The 25,060-nt window shown below is 40.5% G+C and overlaps 1 protein-coding gene across 2 annotated transcripts in view; it reads right to left on the bottom strand.

The window, feature by feature from the left end:
• The window catches only part of ADAMTS9 (ADAM metallopeptidase with thrombospondin type 1 motif 9), a 158,448-nt gene that overhangs the window by 64,480 nt on the left and 68,908 nt on the right, over positions 1 to 25,060 (bottom strand). For both annotated transcript variants that reach the window (XM_055343319.1, XM_055343320.1), the window contains exons 20-28: positions 23,192 to 23,402; positions 22,338 to 22,502; positions 19,887 to 20,051; positions 15,928 to 16,047; positions 13,233 to 13,337; positions 12,926 to 13,093; positions 10,607 to 10,876; positions 5,681 to 5,842; positions 3,320 to 3,496 (exon numbers count right to left, since the gene is read on the bottom strand). In XM_055343319.1, the coding sequence (XP_055199294.1) occupies positions 3,320 to 3,496; positions 5,681 to 5,842; positions 10,607 to 10,876; positions 12,926 to 13,093; positions 13,233 to 13,337; positions 15,928 to 16,047; positions 19,887 to 20,051; positions 22,338 to 22,502; positions 23,192 to 23,402 (1,543 nt within the window). The remainder of the gene's footprint in view (positions 1 to 3,319; positions 3,497 to 5,680; positions 5,843 to 10,606; positions 10,877 to 12,925; positions 13,094 to 13,232; positions 13,338 to 15,927; positions 16,048 to 19,886; positions 20,052 to 22,337; positions 22,503 to 23,191; positions 23,403 to 25,060) is intronic.

The raw sequence follows: 25,060 nt of genomic DNA, 5'->3' as shown, positions 1-25,060 counted from the left end.
TATTCAGATAATACTAGGCTCGGCTGCTCAAAACTGTATTCAGAAAGTATGGTAGTGATATTTACAGTCTTTATTTTTGCTAGAGATAGATGCAGTGAGGTGATAAAATACTGTTGTCAGACATTTTTCTCTTCCTACCTAAGGAAGCTGCAAACTTTAATATGAAAATGAGGTAGACACAAATTCGTAAGTTGGCCAGGCAGAAACAAAAGCACGGTTCCTTTGTGAGCTCATAAATTCTCATTATTCGGGTCGACAAGCATTTTTCCAAAGCACCTAAAGCAAGGCTCAGAGAACACTTTTAGGTTTGTCATGAAAACCCCAAACAAGCAGTTTCTCCTAAGGAGAACCACAGTCTCCAGGATGACCAGCAAGCAGACTCATAGGGCACTGCAGAGGGGAATGCTACAGGACCAGCTTGGAGAGATGACATCACCTGCAACCTCTGTTACTTTAATGATCTCGATGGATCTGCATACTGTAGAATGCTGCGGATTTTTAACCTACTTTCTGCTGTGGCTTGATAGCACAGAGCTCTCTTTCCAACATATTGTCTAGTGATGGGCTGTGTGCATTCCCTCCTCAGTCTGCTCCCCGGACTGGCTGCAGGAGCCAACAGAAAGGTGTATTGGTGTAAGAGCCTCATTTTGAAATCAGAACATTACCAAGTAAGAGTGCAAGGACACATTCAAAAGAGGACAGGAAAGGCTGGATTTTTGGAGGACGTTTTTCACCATTATGATTCTAAATCTGCAATGACATGAGCCACTAGTAAGGGTCTAAATGGGTACTTGAACCCGACATTCACCAAAGCCTCATATTAGAGGCTCTGGCAGCCATGCTAATGGTGATTTGGCATTTCTTTCCTAAATATTGCTCCTTAGTAACAATTGTTGAATGAGGCCATCTCCATTTTGACCTTGGAAAAGACCTACTCACACAGCAGTTACTTCTGGACACTATCTCTAGAGTGTGAAAATCTGGGAAGAGAAAGCAAACCTACTGAAGGACTAATTGCTACTCTTGGTCTCTAATAAATTGAGTCTGCTTTCAAGAGAAAGCAACTTGTTAGCACCTCAAATATACTTTTTCTTGTTGTTAATTTCACTGTCAGTTACAATGATGAAGCACCATAGGAGTGGCTTTATGGCTATTAACACGATTCACTGAGGTATGCTTAAATTTAGAATTGCTCAGAAATGTACCAAAGCATCCACAAAAACCAACATAAAAGTAAAATCAAAGTCCTACAGTAAGAATCTGAATGACTGCCCTCACACACATATATTTAAGTAATATATTACAGATGTATCTATTTAAATAAAATGCTTTTGATTTCATTATTTAAAAATCACAATTAGAAGCCTTGCACAAGTGGCTTTGCTCCTAGAGGCATTTAAATATATACTTGAATAACGATCACTTTACAAAGGAAGCATTGAAATCATATTGGCAGCAAAGACATTTTAAAAATCCACGTATTCTCTTCTGTGTATAATTGAGCATTAGCATCTCTTTCTCTTTTTCTGTGTGTGTTTCAGAAAACTGTGCAGAGTTAAGAAAAACAACTATAATAAAAATATTAAAGTTTTCAGCTAAATTAGTAGATCAGATTTTAAAATTTAAGCATTTAAGCTCTTAAGAAATATCTGTGGGAGAGGATGGTGATCCTGTGTAAAAAAAAAAAAATGAGTGGTATTTAGAGAGCATTCAAGGAAGAGAATGCTATGGAAACCCATATATGTCATACATTGTGTATAATGTGTATACATACACATATATGTATACAGTATATACTATGATTATATTCTATGTCTGTGTATATGCACACACACACCCCCTCTGAAGGTTAGATTTTGTTGTTGTTGTCAAAATTAAAGAAAAAGAACTTTTTAGAGGGCGAGTAGTTTCTGAGACACAACTCTGATGTGGTGTGGCTGTTGGCCGAGTAAACAGGTAAAAATATAATGGGCTCAAGGGGAAAATTTCATGAAAAATATGTCATAGGTGACTTAGGGAAGTTGGGAATGCCAGAAGATGTTCCTGACATTCCATCGTCGTTTCTGATCTTTTTCAAAACGTTCATTTTGGGAGGGTGCCAGTACTACAGACAAAATGCTTCAGGTGAATATGCATCTGACTCCGCATGGCATTTCTTAAGCTTGTGAATTAAAGCTTTACAGCCCAGCTAAATAGTACCAGTAGAGATGATACTCTAAATTTTTCTAGGCTTCTACTTAATGCTAAGAACAGTGGTTATAGAGCAACGTTCTACCTGCAGATGCAGTCTCACACCCTGAAAACCTCGGCTGTTAGAAGCAACAAGTATTGGTCACTTCATTTCAGTTAATCTGCTCTTTATCTGGTTTCAGGAATGGTTAAGACTTTTCCTCAGAATCCTAAGGAATAAAAAAGGCTTGTGGATATGACTTCATGTAATACTAAACTCATATTCAGTGCAATTAGTATATTTACAGACACATTGTCTCTATTTCCATGAAATAGCCCTACCGGCTCCATAGATTATAATATAACATTAGCCAAAGTATTGTTTTGATGTAGGCGACCTTCTGTTTGCCAAGAGCTGCCCCAGAAGTTTGCATAGTGTATTTACAGTGGCAAAACCTGTCTCACAGTGTCAGCTAAGCAGATAGCAAGTGAAGCCTAGAACCAGAGCAAAAAATCGTCAAATGACGGGCTTTGTGTCTTGGGGAATGAGAGAGAACATTTTGGATACCTTGAAAGGCACCAAGTCGCTGAGTCCACTGTTGTCGGTCATTTTCAGAGTATTTTCTGTATTTTGTGGGTACAACCTTTGTGGTCATTGTGATGAGAGCTGTACCCAAGTCACATAGAGAGGCAAATTAGTCACTGAAGAAAAAATTGCTTTGGCCTCAATACACAGGTATCTTTCCCCAAAAGTCAAAACTCCTGTAGTTTAGGAAAGGAAAGAATGTCTGCTATTGAGTTGTCTGCTTAAATCACTTTGGAGCTTAATAACTACATGAACTTTTTCCATTTCTTTGAAATATCTATATACGCAGTCCTGCTTTTCTAAAAAAACAGACGCTACTCCTTGACATTGGCCCCAGGCCTCTATGAGGTACATGTATTCTGTAAAATCACTTTGGCAAAATCACAAAAAAATTAATTCTGTTGTGTGTCAACATGAAGAAAACCATAGACCACAGCCCAGTTTCAGGGATGCCCTTGAGTGTATGACAATCATCTGCCGCAGAGGAGTGCCCCAGAATACCTTGGAATTGGGTATGTTAGTTAAGATAGTTTGGTTAACAAACATTAATAGTTAGGGCCGTACCGAACTCCAAGGGCCAGTATTCCACGCAGCGTCTTGAGGACAAGCATGTGTGTTACACTGCTCACGATCGGGAGGCTTATCAAGGATTTCACAGCTCAAATCTGGAAACCGTTCACCGCTGGGCCGCTGACAGACCACCAGTCTTGTCCGCAAGCCTCCACCACACAGCTTAGTGCACTGGAAGAGGAGAAAGCAATGCTGTGGTCACTCTGAAGGGCCAATGACAAATTATATTTTCTTTCCCGTAAGAACAGTTTCTTAACCAGAAACTTAACAGATTCTCCATCACGGCATTGGGCAAGGTCAGTCTCTAGGCAGACCTAAGTCCTATTACCAAGGCATTATATACAATAGGATGGAACTGTCTATCTCAATGGTAAATATTCTTTATTGAGTGCTTCCTCTTCACCTGGACTAAATACTTTTTAACATTATGGCATTCTGTCATCAAGAGGAGATTATAATTATCTGCCCCGTTTTATAAATGGGACAACTGAGCTCAAAGGAAGTTAATTAACTTGATCAAGGTCAATTCAATAGCAAGTGACTAGCATAAGATTACAGCCTTTTCTTTGATGGCTATGAAACTAAAAAATCAAACAAATAAAATTCCCCAAACCACCCAGTACCAAATAAAGGACATAATGACTTAGTGGGTTTTATTTTCTGGTAACTTCTAAGAAGTTGTCACCAACTTTTGGCTATTCTGTGATGCCAATCTCCATAGATCTTTTGGACGTTACGATATTTTACGCTCTCTCCGAATCTCAGGATAATGACGACTTTCCCCGGGGTGAATAAACAATGTGGTGGGAATGTTGGATAAAGTTCTGACTCTGGCTAGACCCAAACTTCTGAGGCAGGAACAAGTTGTATTTCTTGGACAGTGCTGCCGTGCTCACATCCAGGAACACTGACATTTGGCTTTCCTGCTGTGTCAAGGCCAGATCTCCCACAGAATTTGGAATGATCTGGTCTGTGCTGACAGCAAGCATCCCAGTGAATGCGTGTACTCTCCTGGCTTTGGTCCAATTACAGAAGCTTAATCACAGGCCCCACAGGACATAACTCTGTGAGGAGTTTTGGGAAACCCATAATACATGAGTCTTGAAGCCTGACTCTCCCTTCTGCCTTTCAGCAAAGCCCTCCAGAATGACGTACTGTCAACGAAAGTCAACAGAACGCTCCATTATGACTGCCTATGACTACTGGGTTATGTGAAATGTGGACACGTGATTTCGGTTAGCCAAGAGTGTGAACTAACATGCCCATCCATCTCACTTGTCTTTTTCCCCTCTTTTGGCACTGGGGTCTCCAAGATGTTAATCTTCATGTTTTATTTTATAGATTTTACAGTCAAGACAGACCAATGCAACAAGCTCTAAATATGTGCTCTCCCTGTGGACTCAAGAGTAGAGAGAGACAGCCTTGGTTAATTACACACAAAACAGTAAGCATCCAAACCTTACACAGAAGAGTAGCTCACAACCCCATTTGCTAATAACAGTAATACTAACAATAAACAGTAGTAGTAGTAGTAATGATAATGATTATCATTATTATAATAGCAGTTAACTTTGATCGAAGACTGTGCAAGGTATCTGACCCGCACTATGTCAGAGAGTAGTCCTAAATTGGTGCCATTATTATGCCCATTTACAGACGATGCTATAGACATTTGGCAAAGTTGTAAAATTTGCCGAGGCCACAAAGCTTGTAAGAGTCAGGGCTGGGAGTGGAATCTAGTTCTGTCTGTTCCAAACACTCTACTGCCCCTCATTGGTCATCGGATGCCACTTTTAAAAGGTAACAGCTGAAGAATTTTATTATTTGTATTATTCAGCTAATTATTCTCTCCCATCATTAAAATGCATCACCTCCAATGGGAATAACAGCACCTATTCATATTGGTTTCATCAAGGACTAGAAATACTAGGATTTGGTCTCATCAAGGATTTTAAATATGCCATGGGAACAAGAGTGCATCACAAACACCCCAAAACTATGAAAAAGATGGCAATGCTTTCTTGGACCAATTTAACACATATTTCCAATTACCTTAAAAGTATCCATTTTTTTCATCAGAGGTTAACCAACAATTCAACCTAGCATTTATCTGCATGCTTTGCTAATTTTTCTCTCCCATGTATTTAAAAGGTGTCTCTACTTGATAATAAACACTCTCTTAAAATAATAGTCCAGAATGAAGACAGGTCTCCTACTTAATCTCGATTGCAGAAGCTTCCACTAGAACTCATTCTTTGTCCTTAAAATAAGCTATGAACAACAGCACAGTTTGGTCAGCAAAATTGCTCTGCTTTTTTTCCCCCAAGGGTGTACAAACGGATGGCTGTCTCTCACCTCTCCCCAGTTGCCGTAAGCCCACTGAGGACAAGGGCCAGATTCACAGGCTCTTTGCTCATCGGGTTTTATCCTCTCCACGCAGTCATTGGCGGTGTATCCGTTTTCATCCTGACACACGACCACGCGCCGCTGGGATCCACCAGCACAAGTACTGGAACACTGAACACATCACAAATCAGTCAGCAGGTTAATCCCCACCTCCATCTGCACCTTAGGGACGTTAAAAAATAGCTGGTTGGAAAGTCAGAGACAAATGTGACAGAATGAGTTCGCAAGTTGTCTGGACGATGGGCAAAGAACAAGCATGAGAATTTCCCTTCTTTTTTTTTTTTTTTTTTTAGAATTTCCCTTCTGTGGGGCTCTCATGCACATGCCCTTATCAACACCTGGACGGCAGCAACAGGGCTTCTCCTTTGCACAGGTTAGGCCCTCAGCAGGTGTTCAAAAGGGATGCCCCAGGAGTGATAATGCCTTGTGACTTCCAAAGCAGTCCCATTTATTGTCTCCTTTTAACCCCTTCATGTCCCTGAGAAGTACCGAGGTGTTAACAGACACCACAGTCTACTGAGAAACTCTTTTTTTCAAAACTCAAGTGCTTATTTAGAACCAACATTGGACTTCTCTTTAAATGCAGAGGTCAAATTATATGCTTAATGATACACCACTAGTTAAAATTGAGCTTCCATATTAAACTCACTCAATTACCCAAAGCATCATAGACTGCCACTTAGACATCATTTCCTCACAGGGAGTATTCCCTTCTCTCCCTCCACAATAGCCTTGACTTCAGTGGCTGATGGCAGCATGGTATGTTTTTTAATATATTTTTTACATCCCCAAGGACTTTAATTGGATTCCATATTGACAAGCCTCTCTTCAGGGGCGCTTTCTGTATACTGCTCTCTCTCATGGTTGTCACAGAATTATGTTTGCATTTCAGCTAATTTCCCAGCCCAGCTTCTCATAGTTCTCTTATTTATCTACATCTTGAGTGTTTTTTTCTTTCCAGAATGCCCTTATCTTTTGAAAACCAATGTGTTTGCTAGTATCCTTCACTCTGACCCTTAACATGTAAAATCAGTTTGCCTATAAAAGAAAACAACTAGTCTCAAAGCAATGCAATTCCCATGAATAATTTATTAAGTCTCTAACTGCACTGGCAACTTTTTTTTTTTTTTTTTTTTTTTTACTGCTGGGTTCTGATGACAGGTTTGTACTTTCTACCGAACTCTAGCTCAAACCGGGGTTACTTCAAAACACCTGCAGACAATGCTTCTTGCTGGTCAGCTTCTTCCAAATAAAGCTGTGAATGTATTTTTGGGCTTACTGCATGGGACCTAAGCTCAAATTCCCTGCTTATACTGGACAAATTATGCATTACTTTAAAATACATTGGGTTTAATTTTAAAATGTTAAAACAGGAAAATGGATTTATGACTTTTCTCTGAGAAAACATTTAGGCAACTTCTGATTTATAAAAATTCCATCTCTAGTCTCTGAGGATTCTGATCTAATGACTCTAAACTTGAACATACTTATTTTCTATTTTTAAACTGCTTAGGACATAATAGATATTACAGAATCATTATTTTAATTAACTTTGGGGACCAGAATTTATAATGTTAGGAAGGAACTTCCATATTGTAAGTACATTTGTAATATATATTCTGGCTCTTGAGTTTTTCCCTTGATAATACAATCTTGTATCATGCTTTTACTATGTCATCTGTGAGCATCACTGCCTCAGTGAAATGGTAAGCTCCTTAAAGGATGGTTCAGTGCCATAACTTGTGTTTCTGTTAACTCCCATAGCACCAGTCACAGGATGTACTGCCTTGTCCAGTTAAAGTTACTGGAGACACCAGCTCTGTAAACCACATGCTACCATCCCTTCAATATGGCTGATGGGAGCAAAACTGGTCACTTGATCCAAGGCCAACCAATCCACGGCTGCCCAGTGACCAATCAGATGCTTCCTACTGAAAATCTGACCAAAGAGATTGAGATAATGCTTAGCTGGGGCCAGGCAACTACACTGCACAGTCTTGAACTATCTAAACCCAGGGCCTGTTTGGGTCTTTATAATCCCAAGGACAAGTTAAGTGTACTACATAATTTTTCTTCAGGTTCAATTTGGTCATTTTTTTCCTGTTAATTAACAGAGATTCTTAGTTCTATCCCAAGTCACAGAATTTCACCTGCCACTTCTTTTGTTAACAGTCTTCCCATAATTTTTTAGAAGGATTTTATTTATTTATTTGAGGGAGAGGGGGACAGAGAATCTGAACCAGACCCTGCACTGAGCACAGGGACCAACGCCTAGCTCCATCCCACAACCATAAAGTCAAGACGTGAGCCAAGACCAAGAGTCAGACTCTTGCTGGACTGAGTCACCCAGGCACCCTGCTGCAATCTTCCTGTCCTTTTAAGATGACATATTTTCCTAGGTAAACATTTCTTTGAATAAAACCTGCACCCATCATCCACACTGGCCAAGATAAGAAAGAATGGTCTTTGCAGGAGCAAGAGGTGATAGACATGTTTTTCCTACAGCCTAGGATACTTCCCCTGATATCTGGCAGCCCAATTCTCCTTAAAGAAATCATTTCTTCCCCAATAGTGGCACTATCTAGTAAAATGCTCTGCCCTTCCCTGGTCAATGAGTGGGCAAGTGGAACAAGCCAGGCCCACGAGACTTTCCTGAGATCTGAATCCTGAGCAGGGTAGATGAGAGTTAAAGGGATTCATTAAGACTTCTAAGAAACTCCCTATGGTAATTATAATCTAATTTCTGCTCCATCTAGATAGGAGTTGGCAAGGTACAGTATAAGGGCCAAATATGACCTGCTACCTGTTTCATAAATAAAGTTTTATTGGAACAGAGCCTTGCCCATTCATTTACATATTGTCTACACCTCCTTTTGTGATACAACAGCATAGCTGGTTAGTCGTGACAGAGACTATGCGATCCACATCACAGAAAATACTATCTGGCTGTTTGCAAAAAAAAGATTTGCCAACTCCTGAGCTGGATCCCTAAAGATGCACTGCTCTCTGTCTCTACAGGGGCCAAATGAAAAGTTTTGTTTGCTCATTTCATTTTCACTTGAGTCAGCCTCTTTTCTTCTGTTCATAACCAGAGACTCCTGATTGGTAACATGGGGGAAAATCTCACAGAGGATTCAGGTTCGTGCAGAAATATACTATAAAATGAGGCTTTTATTGCACAACCCACTGAAAACATTAGGTTCCCATTCTCCAGTGTTTAGGACTCTTTCCTGCTTTTCCTGCCATGGGAAACAGGAAAGAATCACACAGTTTGTGTACTGCACCAAGCAAAGATGCACGTACATTCCACAAACTCCTGGGAGCAGGTTAGCCACATCAAGCTAGAGCTGAAAAAAATCACATAGTCCATCTTCAGCCTCACTTAATTCAGGAAAAAAAAAATCCCCAAACAAAAAACAGGCACAATGAGGAAAAGAATGGTATTGCCCATTGCTGCAAAAAGGTTACTTAATCCTCCTTAATTGGGAATACTGCCCAAGGGCATGATCATTCAATTTTAAAAGAATGCATCATCTCCAAATGTTGTCCTAAGTAAGAATAGCTTTAACTTTTTTTTTTTTAAAGAGTTTGAGTGCTATCATTAGAATATACATGAGAGTTTTGAAATTTTTCAACCAGAAACATTGTAGGACAATCAGTGATTACTTCTCTTGATCACTCTTTAACTTCTTTGGGCACAAATCTCTTTTAACCCGGTAAAGGACTTAAAGTGGAAGGCAAGCAAGGAGGATGGGAGAGAAGGTCCTGGGCCTTGCGACAGATGTTCTGCATACAACCAGGACTTGCAGTGGGTGAAAATACTCGGTGGCTAATCAGTATTCACAGGAAAGGAAAATCTCATTTACTGAAACATAACCACCGTGGGAAACAGAGAGTTTCCTTCTAATGCTTTTTAGTTCAGAAATAATTAAACACAATTAGAGGTACAAGAAGGGAAATAATAGTAAACAATTAAAATGAAGACCCCAGAGTGATTCTTAGACACCTTCTAACTCCCCACATCTATGCAGGGTCCCTTTCTACCTACCCCTCCTGCAGTTCCATTAGACACGTCCAATATACCACAATTATTTGGAGGAAATTATTCAGTAAAAAAACCCAAAAAGATTCAAAGCATATTTTCTCTGTGAATATTAAATATTTTTCAAGGTCTTCCTAACATGAAGGACAATGATAAGAATAATGAGAAAGTTCTTACTCTGGAGCAGGCAGCACACAGAGCACTTTATTTGTATATCACATTTATTTCCTACAACAACCCAGAAAAGCTAGAGTTACTGTTAACTTTGTTTCACAAACCAGGAACTGAGGCTCATGGAGAATATGGAACCCACTAAAGACCTCAGAATTTGAAAGTGTAAGTCTAAAACAGAGGCATCTTCGTTCAGAGTCTGTACTGTTAACCATTAGGTTATGGTACTTCTAGAATTATCCAGACTCATGTTGCCCCTCCCCCCCAATCCAGGACAATGAACTACTACTCTTTTTTTTTACTCTGTCCGTTTAATTTCCTTATGGGTAGGAGCTGCCTGTCGCCTTAGCCCCTGGGATTCATCAACATGGTCTTCACAGTACGGCCTAGAAGCCACTTGATCTTTTGCCCAGCTGTGACACGCCCCCCCTCCCCCCCCCCAGCTAAGGCAGCTTGTAGGTGCCTGCAGACAGTATCTGGGGGCACCTTTTCAGGGACTGCAACAAACCCATTAGGGTTCACCTGAAACAGATGAAAATGTACAATGCCAATCCCTTGTGAGAAAAAAGGCTTCAAAGGTGTTTCTAATCTGTTTGCCTCCAAAAGCTGAATGTGTGAAACAGAAGAAAGCAAGTTAGAGAAAGACTTCAGGGAATACTCACTGCTCCCCAGGGGCCAGTCCTCCACTGGTTTCCACCAAGCACGTGGGTGCGGCTGGGGCCAGGGCTTCTGGGGCGGTAATCCTCATTCTGGAAGGGGTGCTGAGCGAGACCACTGTCTGGGGTCCGCTGAGGGCATGGTGATGTGGAACAGTCCTGGTCCGTTTCTGGGATGTAATCTGGGTCACACTCACTCTGATCAATCACGTGGTCACTGTAGTTGACACACACCACTTGCCGGGTCGCCCTGCCTTGCCCACACGTCACAGAGCACTACGTTGAACATCCAGAAAGAGAAAGGATTGGTCACTGGCTGTCACAGATCTATCAATGTGCATTTTCTGCGAATGGCCCACTGCTCACCCGGCTGCTCAGGCCCCAAAGCTTGGCGTCATCCTTGTCTGCTCCCTTGTCTTTCCACCCTACAGCCATTTCACTGAGAAACCCTGTCAGCTCAGTAGTCACAATACACCCCCAATCCAGCCACTTCCCATCATCTCCGTTGTCACCTGCCCCTGCCAGGATGCCTGCAATGGCTTTTCAGCTGGGATCCTACTTACAAACTTGACATTCTCTGCCCCAGCCCACATCTGCTCTCATATCACAAACCATGACCCTTACAATAAAAGATCATGCCATTCTCTCCAGTGACTTCCCAATTCACTTTGAATAATGTCCAGAGTCCCCATCTTGGCCTGGAAGGCCCTCTGTATGGCCACTGGCTACCTCCTTGACCCATCCCTTGTCATTGTCTAGTTACTGCACTTCAGTTAAACTGAGCTTATGGATGTTTCCTGAACATGCCAAGAATACTCCCTATTTAGGATCTTTGCACCTGCTGTACCTTTTCCCGTACAACATAGATGTCCACATGGCTCACTCACTCACTTCATTCAAATCTTGCTCAATGTGCTGTTGGGCCTCCTCTGGCCACCCTAATAGCACATCCCTTGCCTTTACTCTGCCTGACATTTTTCTAGCACTTGTCTGTGTTTGTTGCTATATCTCTATATTTCTTTATTTGTTCATTTATTAGAACCTCTATCAGAATAATCTCCATAAAGGCTGGGCTTTATTATTTGCTGTTCACTGCTTTTTCTACACTAAGATTTTATAAATATCTGATGCACAGACAGATATATTTAATGGATGGATGGATGGATGGGCGGATGGACAGACTGATAGCTCAAGGCACAACAGTGAGATTATCTACCATTTATTGAGCACCTACTTTGTACTAAGCATTTAACATAAGCAATCTCAAGTAATACAACCATCTTGTAAGGTATGTAGTAGGTATTCTGTTTTGGTCTTTTAAGAAAAAATTGAGGCTCAAAGACTTTAACCAGACTGCTCAAGGTCATGCAGCCAGTAAATGTCAAGATCCAGATTTTTACATGGTTTTTCTGGAAACTATTGCTCAAACTTATACATATGTTATGATATTTATTGAGATATTAATTCTCTATTTTCCTTATGGCCTCTTTTCATCTATTCTAAGCTTTGCATTTCCTGGGTTCTGGGATTTTTGCAAGGCAGAAAGTGGGAGCTGCCTGAAGACGAAGGTTTTTCTTTTCTTTTTTTTTTAAGATAGATAGATTTGTTTGTTTGTTTATTTATTTATTTATTTATGAGAGGGAGAGAGAGTGGGAGAGAGGGATGGAGCATGAGGAGGAACAGAAGGAGAGAGACAAGCAGACTCCACACTGAGTGCAGAGCCCAACAGAGGGCTCCAGTCCACAACCCTGAGATCATGACCTGAGTGGAAACCAAGAGTTAGACGTTTAACTCACTGAGCCACACAGGTGCCCCAACAAAGGTTTTTCTACTTTTATAAAAGCCCATAGATGGTGCCTGATGTGCACAGGAGGCCGAGCCCATGGTACTGGATGGGGGGGGTCTCACTTCCCATTTTTGACAGGGAAGCCAAGAGCCACTGGACTTCAAGAGTCTGAGATTACAGGAGGCATCCAGACTCAAGGTAAGAGGCTCTCTCCTTACTCCCCTCTTCTCCCTGGCCCTTTTGGTACTCCACCAGCTGATTATATTCTCATGTGACTCAATTAACATGAATATCTCCACTCAATCCACCAGGATGGGGCATATGTAAACTACATACTGATTCACACGTTTTAACAACATCCATTTCTTGCACATCTGGTTAAGATTCATACCAGCTGTACACAGATAAGGCAAAATAATTTAAATCACAGACTAAGTCCAATTGTAAAATAATACCCATCGACATATGGGACCTGTCCCTAGTTATCTGCTTATGGTTCCCCCAGTCATTTCCCAATTCCAAAGAATCCACTCGCTTACAGGGCTCCAGTCCAAAGCCTTCCACTGCCCACATGGGGTCACAGAACATTCTTCCTTTGCCACTGGTCGAGGCAGGGTTACACAGGCGCTCTCGTCAGCCACAGAGCCGTCCTCATCCCGGCAGCTGACGTATCTCATCCGAGTACCTTTTCCACAAGTGGCTGAGCACTGAGTGTTGAAGTAAAATAAGGCAGGTATGTTATTTTGAAACGGTGATTCACTGGACAGTAACCCACTTCCTACAGTCATGTCAGAGAACCTCTGCCTCCCCTTCCACCCTTCTCTATGTCTTCCTTCTATTTCTTACTGGTGTCCAAGACCCAAATCGCCACTGGGTTCTTGGTGCACTGTGTGTGCTTCTCCTTGCTTCCGGGACAGCTGGGGGTGGGTGACAAGATGGTAATTCACAGTCCTAGATGTGAGAGAGGGAAAAAGGCCAAGGTTACCTTGAAGTTCATGCACACATTAATGGTCAAGGCAAATAAAAACTTAAGGGCTAAGAATTCTGATGCCTCGGATTTCTGTGTGATTCTGGGACAATCACATGTCATCTGTCAGCCACAGTGTTTTCAACTATAAAATGGAGTGTGATCTGAGTCACTCTATGAGTGTACTGATATAGGGCAGGGGTTGACCTATAATTTTTAATACCATAGTTATTTACCTGTTCAAGTGGAAAAAGAAAAAGTTATTGTAAAATGGCACATACATTGGGAAAGAACAGGATATCATCTCAAAATGTCAACTGTCAATTGTTTAAAATTCTGAAGACCAAATTCTGTTTGCACATTTCAATTAATTCCCTAATCAGAATTTGTTACTCATGAACTGATTTTCCAAGTTCACCTAAGGAGAACTCCCACGGTGTTGATGGTCAAATCTAGATCTAAGAGGTGTATTCAATATGCCAATGCCTGAAATGTATATAACACTCCTCAACCACTCAGAGGAAATCCCTATGATGGATTAAGGTTATCTGGGTGTAGACAGCATTTTCAGATTTATAGATGGGAAAACGGAAATGGTACTTGCTTACAATTTAGCAAATATTCTTTGATTAAATGCCTGAGATGTGCCAGGCATGGTGCAAAGAGTAGTAAGCTCACTGCTGAGCCTGATATTAGGGAGCTCACAAACCAAATGGAGAAATTCTATTACTTGGATCCAGAACTTGTTAATCTTCTGCCCATGGTCCAAAGAAAATCTCAAGAAATTTTCCATATGCTTTAACTATGGGAACTGCCCAAGACTTCATCAGATGTTACAAAATAATTTAGGAAGAAATGTGTATTTTGAATCCCTAAGGGAGTTGCTAAATCCTCACTTCATGACTGTTTAGATGTAATTGCTAACATTTTGCAGGCATTAAACATGTGGTTTAGAACATTACAGTAAAGTAAAAAAAAAAAAAGAAAGATGACAACAGTCACAAGTGGTGTTTTATCATTGATCAAAGACAAGATGAACAACACTGCTATATTCATTTACTTTTTGACACTCTTAATCCATTAACAACACATGTGGAAATGTGGCAGACTGAGGCCCTCAGAACCAAAGCAGGACATGCAAGATGCGGCCTTAGAGCATGAGCTCTGGGCATAGTCAGGGTTTGAATAATGTCTTTGGCAATATTCCTGTCTTTGGCAATCAGCAAAACTGATATACAAACCCAAGTCTTCTCTTTACATAGTCTCTTTCCATAAATAAGGAAGGTGCTGGAAGTGATGGTCAATTGGCTCTCTTGAGAAAAAAGATGTGCATGTGTGTGTTTGTAGAAATGTATTTATATATATATACATACACATGTTACATGTGATATATATCTACAAGTATATATAGATGTTTGATCATAAATTTTACAGATATAAAGGATATAGATAGCATACAATTTACATATAAGAATAATATATACAATTATTTCTTTTAAATTCCATATAGTCAATTGAGTCACACAGAATACTTTCACTGATTTTTGTTGATTTCTTGGATCTGTTGCCACGATATGGTTGTAATTGCTGAATAACTGCAGTTCTAACATGAATGAGAGTTGATATTTTATGTTGGAGAGTAAGGTGACAGAGAAACAATCAAGATGTATGTCAGAACTCTATTCATGAATGACATGAATGATATGAATGACTCCTGTGCCAAATCAGACAATAATTTCCAAATGCCAAAAGTGTATTTCCTTATTTTTTGTGTTATTTACAATGTAACAACCATAGACATGAGACTCTTTAAGGCATTAATGCATAATCTACATTGTTATCATTTTCTGTATCCCTTTCTTAAGTCTAAAAAAATAATTTAAACCCTGACTTACAGCATTTGCTGATTTCTGGGGTATAAATACTCTCATCATAGCCAATTTCAAGCTACCAATATGATGTCGATAAACACAGACTTGGGAAGAGATGTGCAATAGCTCACCACTATTTAGTATTTCCACCATACAGATATATATGTAAATGTAAATAACCTCAAGACCACATATAATAGTAAAGCAATGAGAAAGTGATAAGGTTGGAGTATTTATCAGCTTTAAATACCATCTATTTAATTACAGGTTTATATCTTCAATTTTTACCAATGCCTATATTTAGCAACCAGCTTGCAAAAATTCTTGTGAGTCAGTACAGACCAACTCCAGCATACTGCTGCCTGAACATACAATGCTATCTGCTAAGCCCTATGTTGAAACCATTAAAAAAAAGTCTGAGTTCAAGAAAACAAAGCCAAACAACCAACATTTGCTATCCAATAAAAAAAAGTCAGAATCAAATCAAATCTACGTATACACTTCAAATAACCAGAGAAAAATGAAACTAGTACATCAAGATTCAAGATGTAGCAAAGAGGTAAATCTGGACAATTTAGAGAATCAGCCTGGTGCTCTACCTACATACTTACTATGGAAGGGCTTCAAATTTGACTGAACCCCTGGCAAATTCTAGCCTCTTGCTGCCCAAAGCCAAGAACTGAGTTGGACAAAGGAGACTTACCTGGGTATCAGTTGGTCTAGTTGCTGCATTGCAGTCATTGTCATCTACCACAGACATATAAGTCCCAATGATGCATTTCACTGCTCTTAACTGGTATCCTTGTCCACAAGTGACACTGCACTGAGGGAAAGAAATACAACAAAAGGTATGCACATTTCAGCAAATTTTCTCTTTCCCTACTTTACCCATAATACTCTACAAGAAAAAAAAATTTCCATCATAGTGGAACAGAGAGCTGGCACCCAGAGAAATTAAGTAAAAGTGGGCAATCCTGCTCTGCTCAAATTATATTCATCAATTACCTCTTTGATGCTCAGAATTAGTTCTACCTCCCATTGGAATTATATTTGTAGGAGTTCCACTCCTTGACTGTGACTTGATACATCCCTATGTCAAAACTGACTCCAAAGCTACAATCATCAAAACAGAAGAGAAAAAACTGAATCCAGCAATAAATTCATACATCGATGGCCAAGCAATTTCCAACAAAATTCTAATAATTCAATGGGGGAAAAGAATGCTCTCTTTAAAAAACGGCTATGAGACAAGTGGCTATCTATATGCAAAGGCATGAAGCTGAACTCCTAAGTCATACTATACATAAAAATTAACCCCAAATAGATCAAGAACTAAAATAATAAAACTCTGAGAAGAAAAGATTATCTAAAAGTTTTGTGACATGGAATTTAGTAATGATTTCTTGGATATGCTACCACAAGCACAGACAACAAAAGAAAGACAAGTTTTATTTTATCACAATTAAAAACTTCTGCATCACTGGACACCATCAGCAGAGTGGAAAGGCAACCCACTACGGGATTGGAGAAAATATTTGCAAATCAAATGTCTGAAAGGGTTGAAATCCACAATATAAAGAACAACAAGAATTCAACAACAAAAAGCTGACCTCATTAAAAAATGGGAAAAGAAGCACTGTTAAACTATATATACTTAAGGGGCACCTGGGTGGCTCAGTTGGTTGAGCAGCCGGTTCTTAGTTTCCACTTGGGTTGTGATCTTGCTTTATGGGATACAAAATACAAAAACAACAAAGACAAAAACAAAAAACCCTGTACACTTCAAAATGGTTAAGATGGGGAGTGGGGTGGTTCCTGGGTTGTTCAGTCAGTTAAGCATCTGACTCTCAATTTTGGCTCAGGTCATGATTTCCGAGTGGTGAGATCGAGCCCCATGTCAGGCTCTGTGCTCAGTGTGGAGTCTGCATGAGATTCCCTCACTCCCTCTCCTTCTGCCCCTCTCCCAGCTCATGCTCACACAACACTCTCTCTCAATAAATAAAATCTTAGAAAAATGGTTAAGATGATAAGTTTGATGTTATGTTTTTTGACCATAATTTCACTTTTTTTAAATGGGTAAAAGACGCAAATAGATACTTCTCCAAAAAAAGATATACAGATGGTCAACAAGTACATGAAACGATTCTCAGTATCATGTTATTAGAGAAATGCAAAATCAAAATCATAATGAGATACTACTTTACTCCCACTAGGAGAGCCATAATTAAAAAGGGGTAAAAAATAACAATTTCTCTTGTGTGGAGCCAGAGAAATTGGAACCCTTATGTATTGTGGGTAGGAATATAAAACAGTGCAGATTCTGTGAAAAACTGGCAGTTAAGAAGTTAAACCCAGGCTTGCCACAGGATCCAGCAATACCACTCCCGGAGATACACCCAAAAAGAATTGAAATGAGGTCCTAAAACAAGCACTAGTACATGAATATTCATCTTAGCCCTATTCACAAAAGCCAAAGGAACAAACAATCCAAATATCCAGCTATGGAGGGATAAGCAAATATGGCATACTCATACAATAAAATATTACGCAGCCACAGAAATGAATGAGGTACGGATATGTGCTCTGATATAGACCTTGAAATATATATGCTATGTGAACAGTATCAGATGCAAAAGGTCGCAGTGTATGATTCCACTCACACAAAATACTTCAAATAAGTAAATCCACAGCAATAGAAATATTGTTGGTTGCCGGGGGAGGTGGGGTTCGGGGGGGGGAATGGGGACCAATGGCTTAATGGGGTGATGGAAGCATTTTGGATGAAAACATTTTGGAACTAGATAGAGGTGGCAGTTGCCCAACGTTGTGAATGTACTAAAAACCACTGAGCTGTTCAGAGTGAAGTGCTTCATTGTGTGACATGTGTTTTACTTCAGGTAAAAAACATATACTAAGTATACTCCTAATATTAGTTTAAAAATATTAGAAGAGAATCGGATGTATTAATACTAATAACCTGTGCATTATTGAGTGTGCTGGGAATCCCTGGGTGGTTCAGTGGTTTAGCGTCTGCCTTTGGCCCAGGTAGTGATCCTGCGGTCCCGGGATCGAGTCCCACGTCAGGCTCCCTGCATGGAGCCTGCTTCTCCCTCTGCCTGTGTCTCTACCTCTCTCTCTTCTCTGTGTCTTTCATGAATAAATAAATAAAAAATCTTAAAAAAAAAAAGAATTGAGTGTGTTTGGTGGTATTCTTTTTGCTAAATTACATTTTGCAAAATTTCTCTCCTGAACATGTGTTACTCTTAAATAAAACAACAACCACAACAACAACCAGTTTGTCACCCAGAATTGCATGTTCAATACAAGGAAGAGCAATCTCTGGCTAGGACTGGTGCAGACACAGATAAAAAATAGGCCCATTGGTTCTAAAAGATGTTACACTCAAATTTTAACAGTGATTCTGAGCTGGGTTCTCTTTCTCTCTTTCTCTTTCTCTTATTCCATAAGAGTTATGCAGATAGAGACAAAAAGGAAGCTGGACTTAGAAGTATAGGGACTCTCCCTGTTTATGTAGCTTGATCAGACATGATCAGCTGTGGGCACCTGGGTGGCTGGCTCAGTGGCTGAGTGTCTGCCTTCGGCTCAGGTTGTGGTCCTGGGGTCCTGGGATCGAGTCCTACATCAGATCAGGCTCCCCGCAGGGAGTCTGCTTCTCCCTCTGCCTATGTCTCTGCCTCTCTTTGTGTCTTTATTATTATTGTCAATAATAATAATAATAATAAAGACATGATCAGCCATTCTGCCTGTGGATGCTGTACCATGGGAGGGCTCAGAAGAAGGTCAATTTGATAGAAATTCTAAGGATGTGGTAATACAGCTGCTCCCATTTATGGCATGCATCTTGGAAATAAAGACATACACTAGAAGACTGAGTGGCCATGGCTGGGCAGTGTGGGGGGAGAGTTATTTTTCAAGAGATTGTGTAAGTGACAGCCGACAGCTGCTTTGCTTCTCTTGGGAACTCGTAGGGCTGCTTAAATAGTATTCAGGATGCTTTCGCTTCTATATTAGGAAGGACTCAATTCCCAGAGTAGTGGCTTCTCAAATGGGAGCCCAAGGGAGACTTTCACTCTTTCCTTTAAAAATAGTTCAAGTTAAGACTCTGAAACTTACACACAGAGGATTCAGAAAAGATCTTTCAAAATGAGATGATTCTGCAACTTTTGATTAGATTAATTCTGTATGAAAGATCTTATGTATGAGAGGTGAGCTCTGGAAACAGGACATGGGGAGCCCAAACATCCCTGCCAAATCCCAGTCCAGATACCCCTGCAGAAGGCTCCAGAATCCATTCTGTAATGACCCGCAGCAGCAGCATGCTAGAAGATAACATCAGCCAGACACGAGATCTGTTGTGAGTTTGTTCAAATGCTCGTGCACTCAAACTACAGTTTTAACCTAAGGGCGAGGACATGCCTTTGTGTCTGCAAAGGGAATAATCAGCTCCAGGAGGGCAAGCAGCAATCCTCAGACCTGGGGCAAAATGGTTGCAGAGCTTCTTGGGCTCCATCAGGCACCACGGAGGTATAGTGCAAGTCACAAGACATGGCAGTTAAATCCCCACTGCTGGAATGCCCCTTTGCAAGCCCTCTCCAGATAAGAAGGAAAGAATGTAGTTAAGAACTTTATCGTTCGAAATACCTGTCCCCAGGGACCCGCCTGCCAGGACGCACATTCTGGCTGCTGACAAGTCTGCATGGAGGCTGGCTTGGTCTCAGGGTCACAGATTCTATCATTTAATCGATCTTCGCCAAACTGACACCAGACCTGGCGATGCTTATGCCCTTTTCCACAGGTGACCAGGCACTGTAATAAAAAGCACAGCCAATCAGTGGTGTTTCTGAACAATGTGTTGTGGTTCCCAGGGATTATTCATGGATGAACAGGAACAGATGTGCTCTCTTCCCATAGCAATTCCTCTCTCATAGCAATTTGTAAATACATCAAGGCTCATCTTTCTCATTCATTCATTCATTCATTCATTCATTCATTCTGTATATACAAAGGCTCTGGGACAGTGTCAAGTACAGAATGAACTCAGCATAGCACTACACCATGAAATACAGATCTCCCCTGACTTACGATGGAGTTATATCCAGATAAACCCATTGTTAGTTGAAAATATCCTAAGTCGGAAATGCACTTAATACACCCAACCTACTAAACATCATAGCATAGGCCAGCCTGCCTCAAATGTGCACAGAACACCTGCATTAGCTTATGGTGGGGCAAGATCATCCCATACAGAGCTTAGTTTATAATCAAGTATTGAATATACCATGTAATTTATTGAACTCTGTACTGAAAGTAATGGGTACAGAATGATCATAAGTGTATTGGTTATCAACCCTCACGTGGTTATGATAGCATGGCTGAGTGGGAGCTGCTGCTGCCTAGCTTCTCAAGAGCGTTAAGTACAACTGATAGCCAGCCTCGGAAAAGGTCCAAATTCACATTACGGCATCTACTAAATGTGTATTGCTTTCACATCATGGTAAAGTAAAAAAAAAAAAAAAAAAAAAAAGAACAAGAAAGAAAAGTTGTTAAGTTGAACCACTGTAAGTCGGAGTCACACTGTACTATAAAACATCTATGATTTTATAAAATAGGAGTTAAGTGTAGGGAATTTATCAGTCAGACCAATGTGAGTTTTAATCCCAACACAATCAGCGTTCGATGGTTCTGTACCTCCGTTTTCTCATCTGTACAATGTGGATAACAATAGTGCCTACTGCAAAGAATTGTGAAAACTGCATGAAAAAAATCTAAGTAACATGCTTGGCACATGTTCATTTAATAAATGTTAAATATCATCATTATCCCTGCTCATTGCAGAAAATCTGAAAAATAGAGAAAAGTATAAAAGAGAAAACTATAGTAATAAAAAAAAATCTCACTTCCCTGGGGATCTTCATTATTAACATTTTGCTGTTTTGTTCCCGGTTTTTTAAGCGAAGGAATGTTGGCTCATACTGAATATATAGTTTAAGATCTCCTCACCTCCATTTCAACAAGTCTTCCTGCAAAGGTTTGCTCTTTGATTTGAAATGATACTTCAGCTATTCTTAGCTATCTAGGTAAAATTTTAACCCATTACCTTCTTTCATCTTTTTAAAACCCAAACACTAGAGTTGAAGCAAAGGCAGCTTGTCAACAGAAAAAAAAAAACAGCAAGTTTGTTGTTAACTTGTGCAGGAATCAGACACTGTGAACCATAAGTTCCTGCGGGGTGCCATTTCAGGGGCATTAACAATACACTTTTAGGATTTGTATTTTATATGCTATTGAAAGTAAAAGTTAATACTGCACTTACATGGTTGAGATAAGGAAATGGGCGCAGAAGCCGTAGCAGGGGAACACCTCTTTCCTTGCATTGCTGACTTGGCCTGTCAGTAAGGGAACTCCTGTCCTCTTTCCACTTGTCCCCATGAAGGAAGGCAGAGGCAGTCACCTGCTTGGTGAGAATCTCCCTGGGCTGGGTTAATAGTGAGTGCTAACCATAAAACCAAGAGAGAGGCTCTGCGTTCTTTCTCCTGCTGTCCCAGGGCCACCTGTGCTAAGCGATGAGGGTTTGCCTTAGGCTTCATCAGGTAAGGGAGGAGATAGGCAAAAGTCTGGAACACTCAGCTAGTCCTTTCTTTCCTAAGTTTTCCACTAGCAACTGGATGAATAAATCAGACAGGTCACTTACTAACCTTACTAAGTAACACTTACTAGGGTCTAATTTTCTTATTCTACAGACAAGAAAACAGGAAACTCCTTTTTTCATTTAACTTCAAGTCTAAGTTAGCATGGCTTTATGACTAATCAAGTCCTTATTTTCCTTTACAATGACTTGGTGGAATTTCAAAAATCACCAATAGAAGCTATCAGAGTGGGTGATCCAGCCAGACCCACCGTGCCTTTGAGGCCACTAGTGGACCAGTCACGCCCCATATGGTTGTCCAGAGAACAGAGGACCACAGTTGCTTCATCCAGGAGATGGGGGTGAAGGGTGGGGGAGCAGCAGATGCAGACTTGAAGAGAATCAGAGAGACTCAGAATTAGAGTATCAGAGATGACCCAGGGGAAATAGGAGCCCTTTTATCTCACCTCTGACCAGTCTGCTGATTTCCACTGTGGACAAGGGAATTCATTGCATCTCTGAATGGTGACTTTCTCTTGATGTGTGCATTTGCTATCATCCAGTACATCATTGCGGGTGTTGACACAAATAGCCCTTCTCCTCTGGCTTCCACCATCACAGCTTTTAGAACACTGAAAGGAAAATACATGAAATAAAACTGTTGCTAAGTTTCTTATCCAGCATGGTCAACATCCTGGCTACACTGGCTTGTCTCTTTTCAACCCCCAAGAAACAATCACCCAACCGATCCAATTCAAGTTGTGATTTGGGGAGTGTCTACTCATGTTATCCCATTTATTCCCCAGGTTTATACTGAAGTCAATATTGTGGGTCAGCATGAGAAAACAACATTGGAAATGGCCTGTGGGGTATGGCAAAAGGGATTAGATGAATTGTTCCACCACTCTCAATTTTCCATACACCATGTTCAATGTCATATAATCATTACATTTTCTAAAAAAGATTTTATTTATTCATTCATGAGAGACACAGAGAGAGGCAGAGACATAGGCAGGAGGAGAAGCAGGCTCCCTGAGGGGGCCCGGTGCGGGACTCAATCCCAGGATTCCAGGATCATGACCTGACCCAAAGGCAGATGCTCAACCAGTGAGCCACCCAGGTGCTACTAGACATTACAAATGGATTCTGGTACTCTTTTCTACAGAATGAGGTCAGGCATTGTAAATCAAGCATGGTACCCTCTTCCATACAGTTACATAGGGTTTTTCAATGTAGCCCTAACTAATCAATTAGTTGATTAGCCAACTAATCAGACTTAGCATCCGAGAAGAGGACTTTCATTGAGTGAGAATCAACTTACTTCAGTCCATGCAGAATAGCGCCAGCCACCTGTGTTACATTCTCCTGAGCATTTTTCTCGGGTGCTTGGTTTGGGGTGGCTGCTGCAAAAGCCATCATCAACCTTCTCGGTCTTCCCGTCTAGCCTGCTATATTTGGCACAGTAGATGTCTAATGTGCGGTAGCCCAAGCCACACTGGGCACTGCATTCACTCCTGCTGGCAACGTGCCACCTATGCATAAATAATGGGGATAAACCAACATTTCTGTTAAATATGTATGTCCTATCTATATTCAACTGGTAGAAGAATTGAGTTCTTTTTTCTTCCTTAGCTCAAATACCACAAAACCCAAAGCCACAGTCAGTTCCTGAAATCCAATTTTAAATCAACATATCCATGTATTTTTCATGGCTGGTAATGTACATGGAAGTCACAGAGTGATACTCAGAGGTTTATCTTTGTGAAGATTCTCCCTTGATACAGTCAATCTGAAATTCAAGCAACCAAAAAGAAGAAAACATTGGACTCAACAGAGCAAAAAAAAGCAATTTTATATTTAAAAGGTTCATGCAACTCAGCATTTCGTTTCTCAAGAGGGCTGCTTCTGACAGAGCACCACTACTGGAAACTGCCTCGAAAACCCCCTTTATGTGGGCCATGCTAAAATGTGTTCGGTGAACATCCCGGAACTTAATAAAAGAATGGATAACTGGACTGTAATCGTGAATTGCAAGTGTGCTAAACTCTGTGAATAAAGACTAAGTTCCTTTTAAACATGGCCCGTAGTCTATATAGTTTGACTAGACAATTGACTTAATTTTTCTAGAGCAATGTGAGGCCCATGGCAAAACTGAGAGGAAGGTACAGAGGCTTCCCATAAGCCCCACTCCCACAAAGCCACAGCCTCTCAATTATCAGCATCTCCCCACAAAATGGTACATGTGCTGAAAGACTGATTCTTTTAATACCCCCCAAATAGAGTCAGTGCTTAAATTAAAACAAAACCATTTAAAACTGACTAGAAGAGTAAAAATATATAAGCTTAAAATGAATGCTGTTGATTCAATGTAACAATCCAAAAGAGGATAATTTTTTCAAATCTTCATTAGAATTAACTCTTGTTAACTACTTCTCAGAAATTGGGTAGTGTGCCGAATACGGACGCCCTAAGAATTCTTCCATCCACACCTGTCCAGGGCAGGACTGGGAAACAATGAAGAATATTGGCCACATGCTTATCTTGGAGTTTCTCACAAATGTTCAAAAGTAGGTCAGAGTTGACCAGCTTTCATGTTTGGCATGGAAAGTGGGCTACTGAGATTTTCCGTTAGAGTCACACAGTATTTGGTGATTTTGTTCTAACCGGAACATGTTAAATGAGAGACTGTAAAACAATGCTTTATCTCATCCTGTCAAAGCTTAGTCTGGGCAAACTCTCACTTCCCTGAGGAAGTGAGGCAAAAATGTGGTCCAATTCAACAGAGGCATCTGGAACTTTCATCTGCTGCTCCTTGATTCTGGGCTACCTTCTCTTTGCCTTCATCACCATTTTTTCATGGAAAGCTTATCCATCGTGGGTAAGGGAGGCAGGAGTCTTGCCCTCACAAGAAAACACCATCAGATCAAGTATAATAGAGTCTCCCTGATATTCACACAGTCTCTAACATTTGGGCAGAGAAACTGGAGAACCTGGAAGAGTCTGTGGAAATGTCAGAGCATTGCCTTAGGAAAGTTCTTCTCAAAATGCTATCATCAACTTCTTCTTATATTCTCTCCCTGGAAAGTGGTCTCAACTTCAGTGTTTTGAATTCATTCAGTTCATTTCATGCCACAAATGCATTTTATTACTATATTTCAGAGAAGCAAAGTGTTTGTTACAAGTAGAAACC

The sequence above is a fragment of the Nyctereutes procyonoides genome, unplaced genomic scaffold (genome assembly GCF_905146905.1).
Source record: "Nyctereutes procyonoides isolate TBG_1078 unplaced genomic scaffold, NYPRO_anot_genome, whole genome shotgun sequence".
Classification (NCBI taxonomy): domain Eukaryota; kingdom Metazoa; phylum Chordata; class Mammalia; order Carnivora; family Canidae; genus Nyctereutes; species Nyctereutes procyonoides.
The sequence above is the reverse complement of the archived record's forward strand: the minus strand, read 5'-3'. Positions and strand labels throughout refer to the sequence as shown.